This window comes from Culex quinquefasciatus, chromosome 2 (genome assembly GCF_015732765.1).
Source record: "Culex quinquefasciatus strain JHB chromosome 2, VPISU_Cqui_1.0_pri_paternal, whole genome shotgun sequence".
NCBI classification, from domain to species: domain Eukaryota; kingdom Metazoa; phylum Arthropoda; class Insecta; order Diptera; family Culicidae; genus Culex; species Culex quinquefasciatus.
In genome coordinates, this window is record NC_051862.1 from 20,355,717 (window position 1) to 20,382,107 (window position 26,391).

General features: G+C 35.1%; 1 protein-coding gene across 8 annotated transcripts in view; it reads left to right on the forward strand.

Annotated features, from left to right (window-relative positions):
* LOC6050741 (beta-arrestin-1) overlaps positions 1-26,391 on the forward strand; it is a 176,028-nt gene that overhangs the window by 116,665 nt on the left and 32,972 nt on the right. For all 8 annotated transcript variants that reach the window (XM_038250147.1, XM_038250149.1, XM_038250146.1 and 5 more), the window contains 3 exons: positions 212-571; positions 3,907-4,064; positions 17,881-18,024. In XM_038250147.1, the coding sequence (XP_038106075.1) occupies positions 212-571; positions 3,907-4,064; positions 17,881-18,024 (662 nt within the window). The remainder of the gene's footprint in view (positions 1-211; positions 572-3,906; positions 4,065-17,880; positions 18,025-26,391) is intronic.

Here is a 26,391-nt window from a genome sequence, read left to right on the forward strand (position 1 = left end):
ATTTTATCAAAGAATAACATCATTAATGTTTGACAACCCCTGACTGCCCACCACAGAAAAACAGTGAACTCTTCTCAGCATGCACAAAACGTCGGAATGAATTCATGAAGCGGAGAACAAGTTTTGATGAGTTTTTTTTTTTTGGCTGCTACCATTTAGATCCTAAACCTCATGCGGTCTTCTAATAAATCTCTCTGCCTCGTCCCAACAGATCTTCCCCCCGCTGGAAACGGACCGACCCCTGACGCGCCTCCAGGAGCGGTTGATCCGCAAGCTCGGCCCCAATGCGTACCCCTTTTACTTCGAGGTGCCGCCGCACTGCCCGGCGTCGGTGTCGCTCCAGCCGGCCCCCGGGGACACCGGCAAACCGTGCGGCGTCGACTACGAGCTGAAGGCCTTCGTGGGGGAAACGCCCGAGGACAAGCCCCACAAGCGCAACTCGGTCCGGCTCGCCATCCGGAAGATCATGTACGCGCCCTCGAAGCTTGGCGAGCAGCCCTCGATCGAGGTCAGCAAGGAGTACATACTGAAACCAAATAAGATCCACCTGGAGGCCAGTTTGGACAAGGAGGTAAGAATGTTAATTTTAAAAGATACATAAAATATAATAATTTTATTGTGGATTTCCAGAAAATGAGCAATCCTCTGAGATTTCGGTCATTCGATTTTTTTTTTTTGTATTTTTTAATTCGGCTGAAACTTTTTTGGTGCATTTGGTATGCCCAAAGAAGCCATTTTGCATCATTAGTTTGTCCATATAATTTTCCATACAAATTTGGCAGCAGTCCATACAAAAATGATAAATGAATATGAAAAGTCTGTATCTGTATGAAGGAATTATTTGATCAATTTGGTGTCGTCGGCATTTGTAAGTTGTAGGTATGGATAAGGTCTACACTGAAAAAAATTTTACACGGTAAATTTTTTTTGGTGATTTTTAATTTTACTTTTTGTCACTAAAACTTGATTTGCAAAAAAAACACTATTTTTTCATTTTCTGATATGTTTTAGGGGACATTAAATGCCATAATTTTCAGAAATTTCCAGAACGGGCAAAAATCTTCGACCTAGTTATGATTTTTTGAATCAATACTGATTTTTTTCAAAAACCGAAATACTGGTCGCAAAAAAATTCAATTTAATTTTTCGATGTAAAATCAAATTTGCAATCAAAAAGTACTTCAGTGAAATTTTGATAAAGGGCAACGCTTTCAAGTTAAAGCCATTTTTAGGTGACTTTTCTGAAAATAGTCGCAGTTATTCATTTTTAAAAATTAGTGCCCATGTTTGCGCACTTTTGAAAAAAAATATTTTTGAAAATCTGAGAAAATTTTCTATATTTTGGTTTCTTGAACTTTTTTGATACGACCCTTAGTTGCTGAGATATTGCCATACAAATATTTAAAAACAGGACAATTGATGTTTTCTTAGTCTCACTCAAAGAACCCACCATTTTCTAATGTCGATATCTCAGCAACTAATGGTCCGGTTTTCAATGTTAAAATGTGAAACATTCGTGAAATTTTCCGATCTTTTCGACAACAATATTTAAAAAATTAAATCAAGACTAACATTTTTAAAAAGGCCAAACATTCAATTTATTATTTTTTGCGACCAGTATTTCGATTTTTTGAAAAAATCAGTATTGATTCAAAAATTCATAACTCGGTCAAAGATTTTTTGCCCATTCTGGAAATTTCTGAAAAGTTGTCATTTTATGTACCCTAAAACATATCAGAAAATGAAAAAATAGCGTTTTTTGCAAATCAAGTTTTAGTAACAAATAGTGAAATTATAAATCACCAAAAATTTTTTACCTTGTATCATTTTTTCAGTGTAGTTTTAATCCATACCTACAACTTTGCCGAAGACACCAAATCGATCAAAAAATTCCTTCAAAAGATACAGATTTTTGAATTTTCATACATCATTTTGTATGGATAGCTGCCAAATTTGTATGGAAAATTATATGGACAAACTAATGATGCAAAATGGCTTCTTTGGGCATACCAAAGGCACCAAAAAAGTTCCAGCCGAATTAAAAAATATAAAAATTATAATTAAAGAAAAAATACCGATTTCGTAGAGAATTGATCATATTTATTTGAAAATTTTAAAATGTAGAATTTGATTTTTAATTTACAAAAAATGGCAGATAATTTCCCAAGCGATTCAAGGGCCAAACGTTGAAAATTACGCCCATTTAAAATGCTAGTCTTGATTTAAAAATTTTCAAAATATTTTTTTCGAAAAGATCGGAAAATTTTACGAATATTTCATGTTTCATCATTGAAAATCGGACCATTAATTGCTGAGATATCGTCACTAGAAAATGGTGGGTTGTTTTGATGAGACTTAGAAAACTTCAATTTTCGTGCTTCTTATTCTTAAAGCGGCTCTATCTCAGCAACCCGAGGTCCAATCTTCAATGTCTCTTAGACAATTTTGTAGCAAATTTTCTGAACTTTTCAAAAAAAATATTTCTAGAAATGGTCACTCATGGTCCTATTTTTAAAAATTGAAAAACTTCAAATATTTCGCTAAAATCAAAATTTCGGTGGCTTTATCTTGAAAACGGAGCCCTTTATCAAAAAATCTGTAAAGTACTTTTCGATTGCAAATTCAATTTTGCATTAAAAAATAATGTCAAACTAGTTTTTGCATGAAACTTTGATTTTTTCCAAAAATCACTATTTTTTCAAAAATTCATAACTCGGCGGCAGATTTTTTGACCATGTTTCTCTATGGCTCAAAAGTTGCGGATTTTTGTCCCCTAAAACATATCAAAAAATCTCGAAAATCAAAAAATACGTATTTTGGGAAATTGAGTTTTAGTGAAAAAAAAGTTGATAAAAAAATCTGCATTTTTTTTTCCGTGTACCTATTTTGTTCTCAAAAGTCCTCAACAATACCTACAACTTTGCCGAAGACACCAAATTGATCAGAAAATTCACTCAAAAGTTACAGCTGTTTGAATATTTACATACCATTTTTGTATGGACAGCAGCCAAAATTGTATGGAGACTTGTATGGGTGAACCAATGACCAATGAAGGCCCCCACAAAGTTTGAGCCAAATAAAAAATTACAAATAAAATCCATTTCCGGTTTTGGTAGAGAATTGCTCAGTGATGAAAAATGGCTGTCTGGAATGAACATAGGGAATGCATGGACAAAGTTTCATCGAAATAAAGAAATGCAAAATTAATGAAAATCTTTAAAAAAAAATGCAATATGATTGAGATCTACTTATCACGTTAATTTTTTTTTCGTGGTTATCAATGTTATGATCTTTTAGACATTTTTTTAACTTTTATCCCTGATCACGAATCCATGTTAATTTTTTTTATATCTCGTGACGAAGGGGCGGTACGGCTCCTTCTATTTTTGAACATGCGAAAAAAATTGGAAATTTGATTTCAATGAGACATTTATATAAAATTGGATTCTCAATTTGTGATTTTTATTTTAATATTTTTGCAACTTTGCAGGGTTATTTCTTGAATGTAAATTCAAAATAAAAAAATGTAAAGCAGACAATTATAAAATTTTGAAGCAAAAAAGAAATTGTTTACTTTAAACCATCAAATTTACGAAAAAAAGTTTTGAAATATTTTTTTAAATACCGTCATTAGGGGTGACATTGAGTCTGGGGGTAGGAGGTAGGTAGGTAAGAGATAAACAAAAAAAATTGTTTCTCATAGAAATGACACTGTTTTCCCTATATAATGAAAAGGAATAATTTTACTCAAGAACGCCATTTATACTTGAAATAAATCTTTAGCTTTATAAACCCAACGCGTTTTTCCTTCAAAATAACCCGTTTCCACTTCAAAGCTTGCTATTCATTTTCTCTAATGATGTGTTTTTCCTTCCATTTTCCCCTTTCCTTTTTTTCTACTTGCAGCTTTACCACCACGGCGAGAGCCTCTCGGTGAATGTACATATAGCGAACAACTCGAGCAAAACGGTGAAGAAAATCAAAGTGTCCGTGCGGCAGTTCGCCGACATCTGCCTCTTCTCGACGGCGCAGTACAAGTGCACCGTGGCGGAGGTCGAGTCAGAGTAAGTACTCCTCTCTAAACCCAGCGATGGAGTCGTCGCGTTGCTTTTGAGCCGTTTAGGGGGGGGGGATGATCCTCCCCGGGTGGAACGGATAACGAACGTCACGGTCTTTTAATTGGCCCGGGGGGCGTTGGGGGGAAGATGCGATGCCCGCGTGCTACCGGGAATTACCGACCACGGCATCTCTACCAAGGGGTGGATTAAAGCTACACAAAAAAGCACTCAGATATTTGCAACTAACAAAAAAAAAAGCTTGGGAGGTTCAGGAAATTGGAACCGTCTCGCCTGGAGGAGTCTCATTCAGGTTCAAAAGGACTACCTTGCGGCGATTCTCTGTGAAATTTCTGTGAATTTGGAAGAGGGGAAGTGTTGATGCTGCACTTTTTTGATGGGATAAGGGAAATTCTCCATGGTATTCCCAAGTACACAGCAAAAATCCGATGGTAAAATCGCATGCAAAAGCATGCACATCATCTTCGTCAATATAAACACTTAACACACTGCATGTACAATTTTTGCAAACACAAAAAAAAAAGTTGCAACCGACGGGATTCAAACCCAGCACCAACAGTAAGGACTGGCGTCTTAACCCACTCGGCCATCAGACCGATGAAATGTTGTAAGGATAAACGCATATATGAGCTTGATATTTCGGACAAGTAGGTTTCCCATGCTGATGGGCTACATATTTCAGAGTGTAAAATTACATAAAATTACATAAAATAATGCAAAATTTATTTAACACCCAGGCATTTTACACGCAGCTACTACTTTATTAGCTGTGTAAGTTTCGCTTGTATAGTTGGGTGTTTTTTGGGAATGTGAATGGTCTAAGGAGCCACATTCGTGGAAACAGAGGAGTTGCGACCGGTTGAATTGTTGTACAAATTTTGGTGGGTTCATTTTCGCAGCGATTAATCCTGCTTACTCTAACCTGCCCATGATTGCAGCACTGGGCCAAAGCATCATCTTTGAAGAGTCCTACTCCCGGTCTTTTTAACAATCAACAGGCCTTGCAGCAGTCACGAGGCACGGGGTGACTGTTTTGCTTTTCCTTCGATGTTGCATAAGGAAAATCCAGCCTATCGAAAGGGGCGAAGTGGAGCAGTTCAAGCCCTCGTTAAAAATGGGAAGAAAAGCGAACTCAAGAGTTTTGTCTAGTCTGGTCGAGGTTCCACTTGTGGGGTAGAAAAGTGAGGGAGAGGAGGGCATGATTGACATTTACCGGGAAGTAATTGCAATTTACCTTCACACAATAGCTGAAATGCAGCAAATGGGGGGGAGGAAAACCGCAGCCAAAGGTTCAAGTTCAACGGTGCTCGGGGTGAATGAGTTGAAGCGCTTTTACTTAATTTCTACTTTGGAAGGGTTGAATAATTCATTGAATTTTAAACAATGTTCAATTGGAAAACTTTTTCTTATAGTGAAGATTGATGGCAAACGAAAAGGATCAGAGTTAATTGAAGCAATAAATCAATCTCCATCATTTCACCAGTGTGTTCGGGTTAAAATATTAGCAAACATAACAACCCTAATAAAAGTGAATTCACTTGAATCATTTTTCTTTCTGCCAGCAAAAAAAAAAAAATGCCCAAAAATTTACCAAAGAAACCCTCAGCTTAGGCGCATAATAATGTCATTTATTATCTCCCGGGGAAAACCCATCCGCCAAGTGCTCCACCAAAATTTCACTTAACTTTGGAACCCACCCACTCCGCTTGTATTCCCCAAAGTCTAGCGAAACGGTCCCACCAGCTGAGTCCCGCCGCCGCTGAGCCGCGTGGGAGTTTTGTCTAACGAAGAAAAACGGGAAGGAAAAAAAATGCAATTTATTTGGCTTGTAAGCTCATTGCGGTGTGTACGTCGATCATTTATGTACTGTCGGAGTCATTTTTCGTCCTGGTTTGGGGGATTTCTTTTTTCTCTTTTTTTTGTTGTTTTCTTTTTTTTTGTACTAGCGATGTTTCAACAAAGGACATCATTGGTGTTTTTAAAGAGATAGTAAGGTCAATATTTTGTTTATGCTTTGTAAACAACATAAATGTAAGATCTTCTACATTCGTAATATCCCGCAATTTGTCGCAAATAATCTTCCAGGAAAGCTCCTTTGAACGTCCTTGTTAAATTGTGAATGTGCAACATTCCATTCCGGTCCATAACTACACAGTAAAAATAATCTAAATTTATGTAGAGTTTTTAAATGTAGTTTCACCTCAATTAATGTGGAATGTGTGAAATTTCACGTAAAGGATGTAAATTTACACATTTTAGCAGTATTTTTTTTTACTTGCGCAAAATTTGCTAACCTTCCATGATTATTTTTACTGTGTAGCAGTACTGATATTTGAATGGGTTGTGTGTAGGCTTTTGCAGCTTTTCGACATTTTTGACAAGGTTGGTGTTCGGTGTTTTTCACTCTGTTCCGATTCGTTAATTTCTACGATCAACGAGGAAATATCAAAACGAGTGCGCAAGCAAACCAATCATTTGCCTGTGGTGGGTTGTGCCTTTTTCCCGGAAGAAACATCTGTGTAGATTTTAAGGAATTTTACAAAATAATATAGGCAATATGCAATTCGTGCCTTTAATGTCGACACGGAAAAAATGAATCACATGTAAACTTAGTTGTTGTAAACTTGAGATACGACGTAAACGGTTGAATCACACGTAAAATCATGTTTTAACGTCTAATTTGCTGCAAATTTACAACATATTGCATTTAAATTTATATGTTTTTTTTTTTTGCTATTTATATGCAATTTATAAGCGGATCATTCTGGGTTCGATTCCAATCTGCTCCAACCTTCTATCGGATGATGAAGTAAAACGTCGGTCCCGGCCTTGGTTGTTGTTAGGCCGTTAAGTCATTCCAGATGTAGGAGTCGTCTCCGTGCCATAAGTACAAACAACACACCAAACCAAGCCTACTCCGGTGGAATCGCTGGCGGCGGTTGGACTCGCAATCCAAAGGTCGTCAGTTCAAACACTGGGGTGGAAGGTTCCTTGGAGTATAAAGAGGTTTGGGTGCTCTCCCCATTCAAGCCTTCGGACTCCTTGGTTCGAGCAGAAACTTGCAATAGAGACCACGAGAGAACCGGGGGGTCGTTAATGTGGATGGTTTGATTTTTTTTTGATGCAATTTATATGACGTGCAAAAGTGTTACATCATAAATGATGTAACATTCGGAAATATTTGTTTGTGTGTACCCGGGCAGACGGTAATAACAAAATGCATGCCATTTCAATAACAAATATTGTTGAAATAACAAAAAGTGTTATGGAATCTTCTTGAAAAATCCATTTTTGCATAAGAGTTTAACAACAGTTTATGTTATCATAACAAAATTTGTTATAGGTCTGATATTGGTTGACAGCCTAAACAACTTTGGAATAACATTTTTTGTTATGGAAGAATACCTGCAACTGGGATGATTGGATTAGTTGTTAACAAAAAATAATAGCAGAGATTTGTTCGAAGAATAACTAAAAATGTTATAAGTCGCTTATTACAATAACAATCCAATAACAAAATAATCATAACGACGAATAACAAATCTAACAAGTATTTTCAAATATCAAAAAATGTTATTCCCACGTTTTTTCCGTCTGCTCGGGTACAGCTCATTGAAAGCATTTTGAACTGAAATCAATGTAAATAGGTCAATAGGAAATGAACTGGCAAGTTTCTATCAACAGTTTTACAAAATGAGGAAGTTGTTGTCTTCTCATTCTAAAATCGTCAAACTTTCGAACCCAATCCTGCAACAATCTAATTGTAAAAATGGACAAATTTTGTTGTAGATTGTTTTGTACACCCAACTGGCAGTCGCATGATTGTGATGCATGGCGGCATGAAAGTATATCAGAATCTGCATGAAATCTGTCCTCATGCATTTTTTGCGATATAGGAGTATGACATTTTTGCCCGGTACCGACAATTATCGACATTACCGACGGCTTTTTGGTTGTATTTCACAAAAAAAAAACAATTAGCAGAACGAGGATTGAACCACCAACTTCTTGGTTATTGATCCGACACGCTACCACCGCGCCATGGACGCTTGATGAAATGAGAGTGAAAGAGCACCAACATATTAATCTCTTTGGAGTGTTGCTCGGGGACGAGCCAGCATTATATGTGTTGGTGAGAACTGCAGATCGCTGAAATTTTTACACGCGGGCAAAAATGATCTACGGGCTTGCTGCAAAAAATGTTATAAAATATGACATTTTCTGCAGCAACTCCAATGTTGCAGATTTTGAGATATATTTTCCTTTTGGGTGTAGATAGTACTTTAACCCTTTCGAGCCTGATGGGTCATATATGACCCAAATATCAAAATTTCCAAAACTAGCCTATAATTTTCGTATGGTCGTAAGAATCATTTTCCCATCACAAACTAAACAAATATTTTTTTGAAAATTCAGGCCTGAAAGGGTTAAGGGACGAATAAAAAATCATATCGATAGCTCCCGTAGTTTTGAAAATACTAAAATATCTGAAACACAAATCTTGGTGCAAAAGCTCTAGTTGATGTGCACCGTTAATTAGTGAAGGTCAACAAATTGGATGGAGTTAGGAGCGAGTGCTTTGACATCCTGCCAAACATACGAGAATTTTCCTATGTTGAAATATATTTTGAAATGAGAAAAGAGCAAGTAGTCTGACATTGAAAGCCCAGGGGGATGTTTTCAATCGAATTCTGATGATATGTTATGCGATGCGTTTACTCGGATGACAGAATCCATTTGTCGGTCCTTCAATCATTTCGTCTTTCTCGATCAACTTGATGTTTCGAATCTTGGAGGGGAAACTCGACTTCAGCTGCAGAACAATGATAAAATAATGTTGTCCACCTTTGGCTTGCCTACAAAAAATTATATGTAAATATTCGATAATCTTTATTTTGAGAAGGAATTTTCGGAAACAAATAGTTACAGTCCAAAAAATCAAATTCACTATGCAAATTATTTTTTTTTACTAAACAATGAATTCCCAGCAATTTATTTTTCAAGCCAAATGAATTCAAAAAATTGATAACATTTCAAAAAGGCAAAATATGGAATGTTGTGCCCTTTTAAAATGTAAGTCTTGATTCCAAAATTTTCAAAATATTTTTTCGAAATAATCTGAAAATTTAAAAAAAATTAATGCATTAATTTTTCTTACATTAGAAAATAAGACACAAAAACAGCAACCGATGGTCCAATATTCAATGTTCTCAGACAAAATTTTAAGTCTGAACTATTCGAGAAAAAATGTTCAGAAATGGGCACTTTTAAAAAAATGGAAATACTGCTATATTATAGATAACACTACACTTTCATTGGCCTCAAAAGCGGTACACTTCATCAATTTTTTTTAAAATACTGCTGTTTTTTCTTCTATTTACCTACAATTTCTGAACATGTAGTCATTATCACAACTTTCAACTTTGCTAAAGACACCAACTCGATCAGAAAATTCATTTAAAAGATACAGATTTTTTAATATTTACCAATGAACCAATTACATTAAATGGCACCAAATAGTACACAGAAAGAAAATCATGGTAATATTACATCCGAGCCACGTAACCCAGTTTAAACGCTTCCGCCTCGTAAGCGATAGATCGGGGTTCAAATCCCGGCTCGGACCAACACAACTGGTGATCTTTTCCCTTCTGGATTCGATTGCTTACACAGAAAAAAAAATCATGGTAATATTACATCTGGGAAGGGATACATCTTTTATGTCAGAAAAAATGTGTAATTTTACCTCTGAAAATGTGTAATTTTTCTGGTTTCTGGGTTAATGTCACATTTTCAGTCCAAATTACATCAATTACATCATGATTGAAGTAATATTAAACCTACCAAAATTACACCTTCCAAATTTTCACAATTTTTTGCTGTGCAATAGAGAAGGCCTCCACAAAGTTTGAGCCAAATAAAACCAAATCAGAAAATAAAAATGCCTTTTGGCCATTTTAAATTAAATTAAATTGAATTTGCAAAAATATGTTTTTTTCTAATATTTCTGTTTTTTTACAGGCATAGGGAAAGTATGGTCAAAAATAAGGCGGATCTCAGAAAATAACAAAGTTTTATAGTAAAATCGAACAAACCATATCAATTTTCATCAAATCTTTCAACAATATATACTTAAGAGGCAGTATTTGTAAATATTGCTCGGTTTGTTCTAGAGGTCGTATCGAGGTGCTCCGATTTGGATGAAACTTTCAGCGTTTGTTTGTCTATACATGAGATGAACTCATGCTAAATATGAGCCCTCTACGACAAAGGGAAATGGGGTTAAACGGTCTTTGAAGTTTGAGGTCGAAAAAACATTAAAAATCTTAAAATTGCTCGCACAACTCCAATACTTCTAACATACGTGAAATTGTCCGAGGATTCCAAATATGACAAAATTGAGACCAATATGTGCCGCTATGACGGCCTACAGGGCAAAAACTAACGTTGTAAAATGTTTGCTATAGAAAAATCGAAAAACTATGAGAAAACTGCGATTGGCCAAGAAATTATTTCCGAAGGCTTATAGTCCATAAAATTACATATCTTTTGACCTATGGGAGTATGGGTGTTGGAGGCTGTTGGAAAAAGATATTAAGGTTTTAAAAAATATCAATTTTTAACAGTAATTTGCAAAAGCTATGAGAAAAAATCAAACCAATCCTGGATGTCTATGGCACATTTTGAAGTTCTTAAAAAGACCTTTCGAATGCATCTAAGTAGTGCGTCCATCCCGGGAATTCCCGGGACAAAATTCCCGGGATTTTTCCAAAACCGGGAATTCCCGAATCCCGGGATTTTTTGTATTTTGTCCCGGGAATTCCCGAAATCGGGAAAAATATAAAAAAAATCTCTGGAAATTTAGGTTTTGTTGTTGAAATAGATGAACAACGATAAAAAAATATATATTAAGCATATATCCTGGGTTTTTTTAAAGGTCCTACAAACTTTTACGTTTTCATATGTTTATAGGACCTATCCAAACAAGGTATCAGCATTAATTTGATTTATGAAGCAAACTTGTAAAACAAAATACCGATCCGTAAATTGCCTAGCGATCTAAATATTTTTTATCAAATTTAATATATTTTTGGAAAGACTAGTTATAATTATGATTTAAAATTTAATAAATAATATCATTTTAAATTATTTTTCATGAAGCATTTTTGGCAACTCAAGACAAATGTATCGAATTAAGACAGCTGTTTTAGTCATTGTTTTTGCATAATGTTTCAATTATTTTGATTGATTTTGGTTAAAACAGGAACAGAGCAAAACAATTAGTACACCGATCTCCAAATGAACTGCTCTAAAATCTCCTGTACCTAATTAGACTGTAGTCCCGATTTTCCCCTAGTTGGCGGTAATGACTTTAAGACAACTTGATTAATAGTTTTTATATACAACATGCATGTCTAAACTTATTCAAAATTTAACTGTTATAATTTTATTTGTTGTCTTTTTATTTGTTATTTTAGACATTTAAAAGAGGCTTTTCTAGTCATGACAAGTAAAAAATATATTTATAAGAGACTTATTAAATTTGAATCAGATTGGATAAGATACAAAATAACAAACCAAAGCTCAACAAAGAACAAAAATAATCTTTCAAGCTATCTAAAAACTGCTATCCTTTTTTAGGTTGAAGTGTAGATTACCACCAATGAATAGTATTGAGCTAATTCTATGAATTTAAGCTTGAAAAACATGCACATATAATGAAAACATAGATTTTAATACTGTTTTAAAAATTTCCCGGGATCCCGGGAATTCCCGGGATTTCGAAAATATTTTTCCCGTTTCCCGGGAAATTCAAAACCCGGGAAAATTGGACGCCCTACATCTAAGAGAGTGCGAGCAATTTTAAGATTTTTAATATTTTTTTGACCTCAAACTTCAAAGCCCGTTTTACCCCACTTCCCTTTGTCGTAGAGGGCACATATTTGGCATGAGTTCATCTCATGTATAGACAAACAAACGCTGAAAGTTTCATCCAAATCGGAGCACCTCGATACGACCTGTTACACATTGGTGAAAAACTCGCTCTTAAAAAAATATGTAAAATTGGAAGGTATATTTTTGAAAAGTTTAATATTACCTCTTTTATGATTTAATTTTACCTCCATTCAGACTGAAAAAATGACATTACACTAGAAAAATGTAAAATCACATATTTTTAGAGGTAGAATTACACTTTTATTTTTTTTACTGTGTTTGTGAAATGTATCGCTTAACGACAAAAAAAATTATTAAATTTATTAAATACCGAAAGTGGCTATCTTTGAGCTATATTGTAAGGCAAACGAATTGTACTTTAAATGAAAAATTAGTGCTGTTCGCTACTCCCACATATTGCATGCAATTTTTTTCTTGTATGCAACAGTGACGAACCACCCTTATTCTCCATACAAATTTTGGGTAAAAACCATTCAGCCCTGTCTAAATATTTTTGAAAAATACAAAGTACACGTTGTTCTGGGAACCCTAAACCCCTCGAGTTGAAACTGCGCAGTTATTTTTGTCATTTTTTGTAGGTCAGTGTTATGTCAGTGTAATTCATTCCATTTTCCCAAAAGTTTATTTAAAAAAAGAAAACGGTGTTAACATAAGCACCCTTCTTGCATCGCACAAATTTTACATTTCACCAAAGTTTTCGATGAACCCCCCATCCCTTCACCTCGTAGCCGTCACTCCAAGTAATTGCCATAACGCTATTTTCATTTCCCAAAATGGACACATTAAAAAAGGGTTATTAAATTAGTCCATTGCATGCAATTTTCCCCGTTCTTCTTTGGCAAAGAATCATCCTTCATTACCTTCTTCCCCAAGGTGCTGTTCGTGCATCGTGGATGACTCCTTCTCGGCCAGGAGTCGAAAATTAAATTTTCGCCTGCCAAAGTTCCAACCTTGCATTAAGAGAGGAGGGAAGTCTGTCTGCTGCTGACTTCGACAGTTTTTCAACAACCAACCGAACACCCGACTCGTTCCGATAAGACCACCATCTCATCCCCTCCAGACTAGAGATGGGCTTATTTGAGCGAACCGTTCTTATGAACCGGCTCAAGCTAAAGAACGAATGAGCGACCGCTCAGAAAAAATGAGCGGCGGTTCATTTTGTGATCCGGTTCTTTTCAAAGAACCGTCAAATCAAAGAGCGAGTCGAAGAACGAACCGAACGAGAGCGAATGAGCGAGAGCGAATGAACGGAAAGAACGAACGGAGCGCTTGATTAGCGTCGCTCGCGCTGTCGTCGACGTCGTCGAACGGCGTCGTTTTCGCTCACTCTTTCGTTATTTTGCTCTCGCTCATTCGCTCTCGTTCGGTTCGTTCTTCTACGCGCTGGTGGTGACGGCGCTGTTGAGAAAAGAGGGGAAACTAGGTTCTCACCGGTAAGAATTGTTCCAACATTATGGCGCACTTTATGCTTGTTGCTAGCCTGTGTCGGGGCGCCTGTGATTTTGAATCAGCTGACTGTCGCCAGATGTTGCATGATCTCATTATGTTAATATCGATAGATTTCTCAAATGTTATGTACATGTAGTTGTTACACGCATTCGAACATAGCTTGTATGCTAGTTTGCGGTTTTAATCCATGTATTGGACCGTTTGTGATTTAAAATGTAATTTACCACAGCACATCACACAAACTTGGTACTCTTTTGTGGTAATTGTTCAATAGTTTTCTTAAGGCATCTTAAGGTTCAGATCTTCTTTTTTGACGCTTGTTTTGATCAGTTGAATAAAAGTTATTCTTATTAAACAAAAAACTGCATTTCAAGACTATTTTATCAAGTGCAGCAAAACGCTACTTCAAATATGCCTGTTACGTTACTGAACACCAAATAAAATCTATTGTTTCACAAAATAATGGGAAGATAATTATCAACACGATAATTCATCTTACTTTTCATTACTTTTAACGATTGAAAGCAATTATTTGGTTGAAAATATTCTCTTCTGAAGAAAATTCAAGTTTGTTTACCTCTCTATGAAAAAAGTTTTCGATATTTGTGGATTTCAGAGATCAATGTTTTTCTCTTTTTCCATATAAAACGTTTATATTTGAAATGCTTTCCAAAAAAGGATAAAGCAAATCGCCGATTTTCTATGTTTTATGGACGATCTCCAATCTGTTCAGAATAATTACGGTGAAAACATATATTTTTGAATTATCAATCAACAAAAATCATACGAAGTGTGACACTCATGGACACTCCATTGGTCGTTTAAAAAATCTAAATATCTTGAGCAGATGCTTCAGTTCATTCCAGTCTAATTTCTGACTTTGAGCGGAATGAGCGGATGAGCCGTTCAAAAGAGCCGCTCATTTAAATGAGCGAACGAAAATGAGCGGCTCACAAAAATGAGCGGTTTTGCCCACCACTACTCCAGACACACACACACACAGGAAAACAAGTAACGAAATGTAACGAAAAAAAAAGTTTAGTGAAACAAAAAAAAAACCGTCAGACATCGCGCCGACCAGGTCGGATATCACGTGAAGCTTTTCCCTCTCGTGGCCGGGTGTTCCGGGAAGCACTCCTGGCTGGCTGGCACGGAGTTTTCCATCCAGTTGCATGTCGACAGGCAATAACTTTAGCCGGGCTCATATTTTCACGTTTCAGGAGAGCCCTTATCTACGAGAGGCGATCCCGGGTAGGGCTTGGTTTGATTAGAACACAGCTTGTTAATTTGACGAACTATTTTTCTGATCAGTTTAAAAATCTTCTTTTTGTGGAAACATAGAAAAGTTTTAAACAAATTAAAATTTATCACACCTAAGACGAACCAATCAAAATTTCTTCAAAAAATAACAAACTTTGTTCTAAAATGACATGGTAACTTTACTCGGGTACTGATTCCAGTATTTAGTAGGTGTGAGGGGAGTGTTTCGTGCTTTACACGGTCTGCTGCCACTGCACTACTAATTTGACTCTAATAGCGTTAATCACAGGTTCGTGACGTGGAATCGATTTTGACTGGAAAACTTACTTTCACGGCGGAGCGTTTTTTCGGTGTGATTTCAATAAGGTGGGATATCGTGTTGATATTTGGGGACTTTTTGGTTAGGATTTTTTTTAACTTTTGAGCTACATGGTATGGGGGCGTTCTGTTTTTCACCAAGTAATTTATTTACAAAGAAACGTGATTTTTGTAAATTCTCCCGAGAAAAAAAATTAAGAATTATTTTTAGATGTATTTGCTTTTGTAATTTAAAAACACTTTTGTGTGTGTCCATTTTTTCCATCTCTGAATATTTTCATTTTAGAACATTGTTGATCCGACCTCTGGCCTGGCAAAGAATAAAAATTACGAAAAATGAGTTCTAGTAAGTGCTACACTGCCCATAATTGAAGATTCGGCTATTATGCCAAATCCAGTATTCCGATCAAAACGCGTTTTTGTGTTTCTCACCAAATCTTCGCCACGGCAATTTGGCAATTTCAATGGGGCAGTCAGAACTAAACGATATTTAAATGAAATTGAAGTATCAGAAGATGCGTTGGAACAACCTCTACCTCCAGAAGCAAAAATCTCGATTTTGCCAAAAGTGGATAATAGCCGTTTTTTTAATGATGGGCAGTACACATTCAATCATTAATTTTCAATCGATGATACTTTAGAAACTAATTGTCCGATATTTATTGTTAAAAAGTGAAACTCATGTTAAATTTTCTAATTTTTTGAATTTTTTTAAATTGAATTATTTTTTAAAAAATAAATTTTTCATCTAAAAATGATTTTTGTAAGCTTTTTTGGGATTGTGAGTTAATTTCGATACTTTCCAAAATTCACTATTTAAAATTCATTTCTCGACAAAAAACTATATAATAAATTTAAAAAAGTTTTGTCAAAATCGAGCGTTTGTGATAAAAAGTTAATTAAAAATTGGGTAATGTTTTTTCCGTGAACATATTTTTTTCGAATATTTCTAATCATAATCTACAACTTTGCCGAAGACACCAAATCGATCAGAAAATCTTTTCTTTATAAAGAAACTAATTATGCAAAATGGCTTTCTTGAAATCGTCAAAAATGTCGACATTTAAACTTTTTTTTAAAATCTTTTTGCAGGACATTAAAATAAACATTTTCATCTATTAACAAAACAAATTTGAAGACATTTGGTTGATTTAGTTTATTTGAAGTCAGCAGTTTCAAAAAAACGGGTGCTACGATATCTCAACAATGCTTTGACCAAATCGGCTGAAAATTATAGTGAAGACTACTTAAACTAGTTCTGTGTGCATGACAGGCCGATTTTGAATAAGTTTCTGGTAAACAAAGATAAAAATATGTTTGTGTTTTTTATGTAAAGAATCGTCAGTTTTCGAATTTTGTATTTAAAAAAAAAACAAAATTTCAAAATCGGGCTTCGTCATTCACACGGGATATTTCTTCACTCCAAATTTCAGTCAATTTGGCCCAACCCATCTCGAGATATCGTGGCACCCGTAAATCAACTCGGTGTCTAGTTCACAAAGTTTTACAACTCGCTTTGCGCATGGCCAAATTGTGAACTTAAATCGTCTCTTACTCAGTTTAATCATGAATTATCTTCATGAAACTTTCAGGAGTGATTAAAGTCATATTTTTAGTGGAGTTAGTGAATTTTCTGTAGTATGTAATTTTGTGATTTTCTACATGTATGTAACCCCTTAAGTAATGGATAGACAAGGTTTCTTCTAAATGTTATTAATTAAAAACAGATTTTTTTATTTTTATTTTTGAAATTCCAGTCGACTGCTCATAACTTAAGAAGATTCTTCAAATGAGCTTTCAATGGTTATCGGTTTTTATTATTCGATAACAAAAATGATTCTCCTGTCTTTATCTTCCCGACGATGCTGATACTTCAAATTTCCATAAATAAATCTTTTTTTCACTATTTAACCCTTTCAGGCATGAACAATTTTTTTTTCTAAAGTAGCCTATAATTTTCGTATGGTCCTCGGGATCATTATCCCATCTTTAAATTAAAAAATATTGTTTTGAAAATTCAGGCCTGAAAGGGTTGAACAAACTGTCAAAAGTTTTGAAAAATAGATAAAAATAAACTTAAATTACACTTATAAATTTACACTTATCAATTTACATAATTTTTGAGGTAGAAAAATATGCTAATGGGTTTACGTGTAATATTATTATTTTTATTACTGTTCTCTTTGCTGTCCAAAATTTCTTTATTCAATCTTTTATAAATAACGTATGATGATTTTGTGTTCGGATTTTTTTTATATTTTTTTCGTTTAAAAGAATAACATGTTTTTTACACTTAAGAAAGTGTTAGAATTTGTTATTTAATTTATATTACCAAGTTTGTTGACAGAATGCTTTATCATGAGAAAGTATGATAAATAAAATAAAAAAAAAAACGCCTGCAGTATCCTGATAAAAGAAAATAATTAATTTCCAACCGGTAGTCTCGACTTTCCGGATATAAAACGGGAAACAAAAACTCCACAAAAAAGCGATCACATAAGTGAGCACAAAGTGTTTACCCAAGACCGTCAGTTTTCCTTTTGCAGGTATCTCCCGGGCAAAAAAATAAAATAAAGCCAACATTTCCGCCAGAAGTTGATGAAACATCAGCAGACTCCTCTAAAAGCTCAAAAGCAACGACGACGATGGAATGGTGCGCCACCTTCAGAAACCAGTCCATAACGCGCGTTTTAAATTCGATTAAGCCATCGTAAATTAAATCATTTCATAAATTGTGCTTTCTTTTCTCTCTCTCTCGTTTTTTCCCCCAAACCACAACAAATAACAACAACAACAACAACTGTGTCAACAACAACAACAGGGACGGATGTCAAGTGGCGCCCGGCTTTACACTGTCCAAAGTGTTTACGCTGACGCCGCTGCTGGCCAACAACAAGGACAAATGGGGCCTGGCACTGGACGGCCAGCTCAAGCACGAGGACACCAATCTGGCCTCCAGCACGTTGTGAGTATTTGCTTTTTGGCTTGTGTTTTTTTCTTTTCTCTTTTTTCTAATTGCTTCAAGCTTAATTTGCAGTTTACTTTAAAGGAATTGTCACCATTTGTGACAACTGCTGGTACGGTTACCCTACAATCAGGGAGTCACAATTGAAAAGAGCGTAATTTTTTGTTCTGTCGCAAATAATAATTAAAAAAAGTAAATAAACGAGTTACACCCTTTCAAAATGTGACGCCCCACCATTCAAAGCTGATGTTTTTTTTGCCTCTTTCTCTGCCCAGAAGGTGTTATTATCCTTTCTGCATAATTTTCCTCTTCCAGTTTCAAACTCAGAGTGTGTGCACAAAAGCGCTGCTCGCATTTCCTTCTGGCGCGCGCCCGGCAACTCTTTCGTTTCGCTAGGTGGGAAAAGTTATCCTACGGATGGTTATCCTAGGAATAATTTATAGCGCTATGGCGGCCATCTTTATGGCATGCGGGATAACTTGTCATGGTTATCCCAGGAACAATTTTTAAGAGAGATTCCAAAAAATAAAAAAAAAACGAACAATTAACATTACCTGGACATGTTTCTTGGCAAAACTTAATGCCCTACATTCCTGGAGTATGAAAATTTGGATGTGAATGAAAAAAAATCCAGAAATATTTGAACTTCAAATATTTTAATTCAAATATTCAATAAATTTGAAAATCCTTCTAGGATGGGACTCTGGGTCATTTCCTGGACATGTATTTAGGCAAAACTTGTTGCCCTACATTCCTTGAGCATAAAAATGCAACTTGGCATGAGGCCATGTGGAGGAAAAAAATTCCAGAAATATTTGAACTTCAAATATTTTAATTCAAATATTCAATAAATTTGAAAATTCTTCTAGGATGGGACTCTGGGTCATTTCCTGGACATGTATTTAGGCAAAACTTGTTGCCCTACATTCCTCGAGCATAAAAATGCAACTTGGCATGAGGCCATGTGGAGGAAAAAAATTCCAGAAATATTTAAACTTCAAATATTTTAATTCAAATATTCAATAAATTTGAAAATCCTTCTAGGATGGGACTCTGGGTCATTTCCTGGACATGTATTTAGGCAAAACTTGTTGCCCTACATTCCTTGAGCATAAAAATGCAACTTGGCATGAGGCCATGTGGAGGAAAAAAATTCCAGAAATATTTGAACTTCAAATATTTTAATTCAAATATTCAATAAATTTGAAAATTCTTCTAGGATGGGACTCTGGCACATTTCCTGGACATGTATTTAGGCAAAACTTGTTGCCCTACATTCCTTGAGCATAAAAATGCAACTTGGCATGAGGCCATGTGGAGGAAAATTCCAGAAATATTTGAACTTCAAATATTTTAATTCAAATATTCAATAAATTTGAAAATTCTTCTAGGATGGGACTCTGGGTCATTTCCTGGACATGTATTTAGGCAAAACTTGTTGCCCTACATTCCTTGAGCATAAAAATGCAACTTGGCATGAGGCCATGTGGAGGAAAAAAATTCCAGAAATATTTGAACTTCAAATATTTTAATTCAAATATTCAATAAATTTGAAAATTCTTCTAGGATGGGACTCTGGGTCATTTCCTGGACATGTATTTAGGCAAAACTTGTTGCCCTACATTCCTTGAGCATAAAATGCAACTTGGCATGAGGCCATGTGGAGGAAAAAAATTCCAGAAATATTTGAACTTCAAATATTTTAATTCAAATATTCAATAAATTTGAAAATCCTTCTAGGATGGGACTCTGGGTCATTTCCTGGACATGTATTTAGGCAAAACTTGTTGCCCTACATTCCTTGAGCATAAAAATGCAACTTGGCATGAGGCCATGTGGAGGAAAAAAATTCCAGAAATATTTGAACTTCAAATATTTTAATTCAAATATTCAATAAATTTGAAAATTCTTCTAGGATGGGACTCTGGGTCATTTCCTGGACATGTATTTAGGCAAAACTTGTTGCCCTACATTCCTCGAGCATAAAAATGCAACTTGGCATGAGGCCATGTGGAGGAAAAAAATTCCAGAAATATTTAAACTTCAAATATTTTAATTCAAATATTCAATAAATTTGAAAATCCTTCTAGGATGGGACTCTGGGTCATTTCCTGGACATGTATTTAGGCAAAACTTGTTGCCCTACATTCCTTGAGCATAAAAATGCAACTTGGCATGAGGCCATGTGGAGGAAAAAAATTCCAGAAATATTTGAACTTCAAATATTTTAATTCAAATATTCAATAAATTTGAAAATTCTTCTAGGATGGGACTCTGGCACATTTCCTGGACATGTATTTAGGCAAAACTTGTTGCCCTACATTCCTTGAGCATAAAAATGCAACTTGGCATGAGGCCATGTGGAGGAAAAAAATTCCAGAAATATTTGAACTTCAAATATTTTAATTCAAATATTCAATAAATTTGAAAATTCTTCTAGGATGGGACTCTGGGTCATTTCCTGGACATGTATTTAGGCAAAACTTGTTGCCCTACATTCCTTGAGCATAAAAATGCAACTTGGCATGAGGCCATGTGGAGGAAAAAAATTCCAGAAATATTTGAACTTCAAATATTTTAATTCAAATATTCAATAAATTTGAAAATTCTTCTAGGATGGGACTCTGGGTCATTTCCTGGACATGTATTTAGGCAAAACTTGTTGCCCTACATTCCTTGAGCATAAAAATGCAACTTGGCATGAGGCCATGTGGAGGAAAAAAATTCCAGAAATATTTGAACTTCAAATATTTTAATTCAAATATTCAATAAATTTGAAAATTCTTCTAGGATGGGACTCTGGGTCATTTCCTGGACATGTATTTAGGCAAAACTTGTTGCCCTACATTCCTTGAGCATAAAAATGCAACTTGGCATGAGGCCATGTGGAGGAAAAAAATTCCAGAAATATTTGAACTTCAAATATTTTAATTCAAATATTCAATAAATTTGAAAATTCTTCTAGGATGGGACTCTGGGTCATTTCCTGGACATGTATTTAGGCAAAACTTGTTGCCCTACATTCCTTGAGCATAAAAATGCAACTTGGCATGAGGCCATGTGGAGGAAAAAAATTCCAGAAATATTTGAACTTCAAATATTCAATAAATTTGAAAATTCTTCTAGGATGGGACTCTGGCACATTTCCTGGACATGTATTTAGGCAAAACTTGTTGCCCTACATTGAGCATAAAAATGCAACTTGGCATGAGGCCATGTGGAGGAAAATTCCAGAAATATTTGAACTTCAAATATTTTAATTCAAATATTCAATAAATTTGAAAATTCTTCTAGGATGGGACTCTGGCACATTTCCTGGACATGTATTTTGGTAAAACTTGTTCCTACATTACTTGGCATGAGGCCATGTGGAAAAATTCCAGAAATATTTGAACTTCAAATATTTTAATTCAAATATTCAATAAATTTGAAAATCCTTCTAGGATGGGACTCTGTCATTTCCTGGACATGTATTTGCAAAACTTGTTGCCCTACATTCCTTGAGCATAAAAATGCAACTTGGCATGAGGCCATGTGGAGGAAAATTCCAGAAATATTTGAACTTCAAATATTTTAATTCAAATATTCTGCTGAAAACTCTGGGCCATTTCCTGGACATGTATTTAGGCAAAACTTGTTGCCTACATTCCTCGAGCATGCAACTTGAGGCCATGTGGAGGAAATTCCAGAAATATTTGAACTTCAAATATTTTAATTCAAATATTCAATAAATTTGAAAATTCTTCTAGGATGGGACTCTGGCTCATTTCCTGGACATGTATTTAGGCAAAACTTGTTGCCCTACATTCCTTGAGCATAAAAATATAACTTGGCATGGCGCCATGTGGAGGAAAAAAATTCCAGATATATTTGAACTTCGAATATTTTAATTCAAATATTCAATAAATTTGAAAATATATAAAATATATCTGAAATTTTTTTCCTCCACATGGCCTCATACCAAGTTTTATTTTTATGCTCAAGGAATGTAGGGCAACAAGTTTTGCCTAAATACATGTCCAGGAAATGACCCAGAGTCCCATCCTAGAAGGATTTTTAAATTTATTGAATTTTTGAATTAAAATATTCGAAGTTCAAATATTTCTGGAATTTTTTTCCTCCACATGGCCTCATGCCAAGTTGCATTTTTATGCTCAAGGAATGTAGGGCAACAAGTTTTGCCTAAATACATGTCCAGGAAATGAGCCAGAGTCCCATCCTAGAAGGATTTTCAAATTTATTGAATATTTGAATTAAAATATTTGAAGTTCAAATATTTCTGGAATTTTTTTTCTCCACATGGCCTCATTCCAAGTTTTATGTTTATGCTCCAGGAATGTAGGGCAACAAGTTTTGCCTAAATACATGTCCAGGAAATGACCCAGAGTCCCATCCTAGAAGGATTTTTAAATTTATTGAATTTTTGAATTAAAATATTCGAAGTTCAAATATTTCTGGAATTTTTTTCCTCCACATGGCCTCATGCCAAGTTGCATTTTTATGCTCAAGGAATGTAGGGCAACAAGTTTTGCCTAAATACATGTCCAGGAAATGACCCAGAGTCCCATCCTAGAAGGATTTTCAAATTTATTGAATATTTGAATTAAAATATTTGAAGTTCAAATATTTCTGGAATTTTTTTCCTCCACATGGCCTCATGCCAAGTTGCATTTTTATGCTCAAGGAATGTAGGGCAACAAGTTTTGCCTAAATACATGTCCAGGAAATGAGCCAGAGTCCCATCCTAGAAGGATTTTCAAATTTATTGAATATTTGAATTAAAATATTTGAAGTTCAAATATTTCTGGAATTTTTTTCCTCCACATGGCCTCATGGGGTGGGTCTCGTGGCGCAGGGGTAGCGGCTTCGGCTGCCGATCCCGATGATGCTATGAGACGCGGGTTCGATTCTCGCCTTATCCACTGAGCTTCTATCGGATGGTGAAGTAAAACGTCGGTCCCGGTTTCTCCTGTCTCGTCAGAGGCGCTGGAGCAGAAATCCCACGTTAGAGGAAGGCCATGCCCCGGGGGGCGTAGTGCCAATAGTTTCGTTTTTCGTTTTTCGTTTCGGTCTCATGCCAAGTTGCATTTTTATGCTCAAGGAATGTAGGGTAACAAGTTTTGCCTAAATACATGTCCAGGAAATGACCCAGAGTCCCATCCTAGAAGGATTTTCAAATTTATTGAATATTTGAATTAAAATATTTGAAGTTCAAATATTTCTGGAATTTTTTTCCTCCACATGGCCTCATGCCAAGTTGCATTTTTATGCTCAAGGAATGTAGGGCAACAAGTTTTGCCTAAATACATGTCCAGGAAATGAGCCAGAGTCCCATCCTAGAAGGATTTTCAAATTTATTGAATATTTGAATTAAAATATTTGAAGTTCAAATATTTCTGAATTTTTTCCTCCACATGGCCTCATGCCAAGTTGCATTTTTATGCTCAAGGAATGTAGGGCAACAAGTTTTGCCTAAATACATGTCCAGGAAATGACCCAGAGTCCCATCCTAGAAGAATTTTCAAATTTATTGAATATTTGAATTAAAATATTTGAAGTTCAAATATTTCTGGAATTTTTTTCCTCCACATGGCCTCATGCCAAGTTGCATTTCTATGCTCAAGGAATGTAGGGCAACAAGTTTTACCTAAATACATGTCCAGGAAATGGCCCAGAGTCCCATCCTAGAAGGATTTTCAAATTTATTGAATATTTGAATTAAAATATTTGAAGTTCAAATATTTCTGGATTTTTTTTTCCTACACATGGCCTCATGCCAAGTTGCATTTTTATGCTCAAGGAATGTAGGGCAACAAGTTTTGCCTAAATACATGTCCAGGAAATGACCCAGAGTCCCATCCTAGAAGGATTTTCAAATTTATTGAATATTTGAATTAAAATATTTGAAGTTCAAATATTTCTGGATTTTTTTTTCATTCACATCCAAATTTTCATACTCCAGGAATGTAGGGCATTAAGTTTTGCCAAAAAACATGTCCAGGTGATGTTAATTGTTCGTTTTTTTTTGATTTTTTGGAATCTCTCTTAAAAATTGTTCCTGGGATAACCATGACAAGTTATCCCGCATGCCATAAAGATGGCCGCCATAGCGCTATAAATTATTCCTAGGATAACCATCCGTAGGATAACTTTTCCCACCTCGTTTCGCTCACTTTTATTTGAGTTTGTGTGTGTGTAAATTTCCCCCCAGTGGAACAGAAAGCAGAACCGCAGCAGCTTAAAAACGCTCTTCAATTTGAATTTTTACTGCTGCTACGGTACCGTCTGATCTCGGTTTAAGAGAGTTGTGGACTTTTTCAATGAAAAACTTTTTTTTTTCTACTCCAGCTTCAGTCGTAATTTTGAAAGTTTGCGTTCTAAATATTGTGTTATCTGCGCAACAGAGTTCTCGGAGTGCTTTCTCGTTGTTGTCGGTTGTGCTGTTATTGTTCGGTTGAGTAGGTTTTGTTCAAGTTTTTTTTTCAGAGCTTTTCATGCTTTCCGGAGTGGTGTTTAGTTTGAGTTTGATGGAAAGGGTGTGCCGAGTATTTTGCAGAATTTCGTTTGGCAGCAGTTTTGTGTGATGAAATGAACACCAGTAGGTGTTGATTCGATGAAAACATATCCCAAATATAATAAACATTTGTTGAAAGAGTAAACTGAATGGAAAATTAAATTTTCAGAAGAATCAGCATCAATTGAATGCAAGGAAATTAATTTCCATAAGGCGTCATCCATAAAGTATGTCACGCTCTACACAGAAAAAAAATGATGGTGACAGATATTGTGGCAAAAAAAAGGATTAATTTTACCCCAGAAAATGATGAATATTCATCAGTTTTTGATGAATATTCATCAGGTTTACATTTTTACACATTTTTTATGTAATATTACTCAAAAAAGAGGTAATATTCAACCTACCAAATTTTCAACATTCCAAAATTCAACTTTTTTTTCTGTGTAGGGGGGGGAGGTCTGAGAAAGTGTGACATTGCGTGTTATAATTACTTTATGGATGAAGCCTAAATGGTTCTCTTCGATTTCAACTTTTCTTTGTATTTTTTTAATTTTATTTTTTTATATGTTTTTGTGGACAAAAAAGGCCAGAGCCAGAGAAATCTTGTTTAGGAGCCTACATAGAAAAAAAAATGATGGTAATATTCATCAGGAAATCGACGTCGTCATGCTATCTTGTCGCACCCGCCATTTCGACGTTTCGAGAAAAACGCGTTTCAATGTTTGACCGTGAATAAAAAAAAAACGAAAGCACACAATGTAAACAATAACAAACACGTTTTGTTTGGCTGACCATTAAGTGCATTGTCCCGAAGTTTGGTTGAAGTTGGTTGCTGGAGTCCCGAGTTATAATTACAAATGTTTACGGTAGTCTAACTTGTACGTGCGGCAAACGCGTTCTGACCTGAAATCCCTTTGGCCAGTTGTCGCACTTACATCAATTTTCAGGGAGTGACAAGGTAGCAAGTGACAAAAATGCACGAAATTTCGGATTTCGTTGAATATCTCAGGATTGAAATCGAATTTTGGGGATCTGTGAGGGTCAAAAGGTCACGTACGACAAGTTAGATTTTGTGTCAAAAAATGTGTAATGTTTTCATTAGGTAGGTGCACATTGTAACGCATTTTTTCGGTGAAATTACTCAAAAATGAGGAAATATTCAATCAACAAAATTTTCAACCTTCCAAAATTCTACCTTTTTTTGCTGTTTATTATGTAAAAATATAGAAAACCTGGACAAATAAATTTTTAAAATCATTTTTTAACGCAAAACATAATTTGTTATCGAAAAGTACTCTACTCATTTTTATATATAAAATGCAATGTTTTTAAGTTAAAGCTCCTTGGGTATAATTTTCGACTTCTTTTGTTTTTTTTTTGCATTTTTAAAATGGGTGAAACTTTGCTCCAAGGTCAGAATCAGACAGTGAAAAAAATATATAATGAGCGACAGTAATTGGTTTGTTTTTCTTATTTTGGAAAAATCCCCACGTACAAGCAGTACACGAGACATAACAATCGTCCAAAATGTCATTCTTATCTTAAATTGGCTGAATTTTTCGAACAAAATACTTTCAAAAGCACACGATTGAGTTTTAGGGGTTGAAAATTCGAAAGACTGGTCAAAACTTGTTAAAATCAATAACGTCATGATTTGAATTCCCGGACGCTTCGAAACCCGGACACTTCATCTTGTTTTATCATTTTTTAGGATATAAGTTCGCATTATGAATGTCAAAACTGTTTTATTTGATGAATTCCAACATGAACTTTCATTTAAAGTTTGTTTGAACGCTGTAGTTAATGCCAAAACAATTTTATACAATAAAATTATAAGTTTACCAAAAATG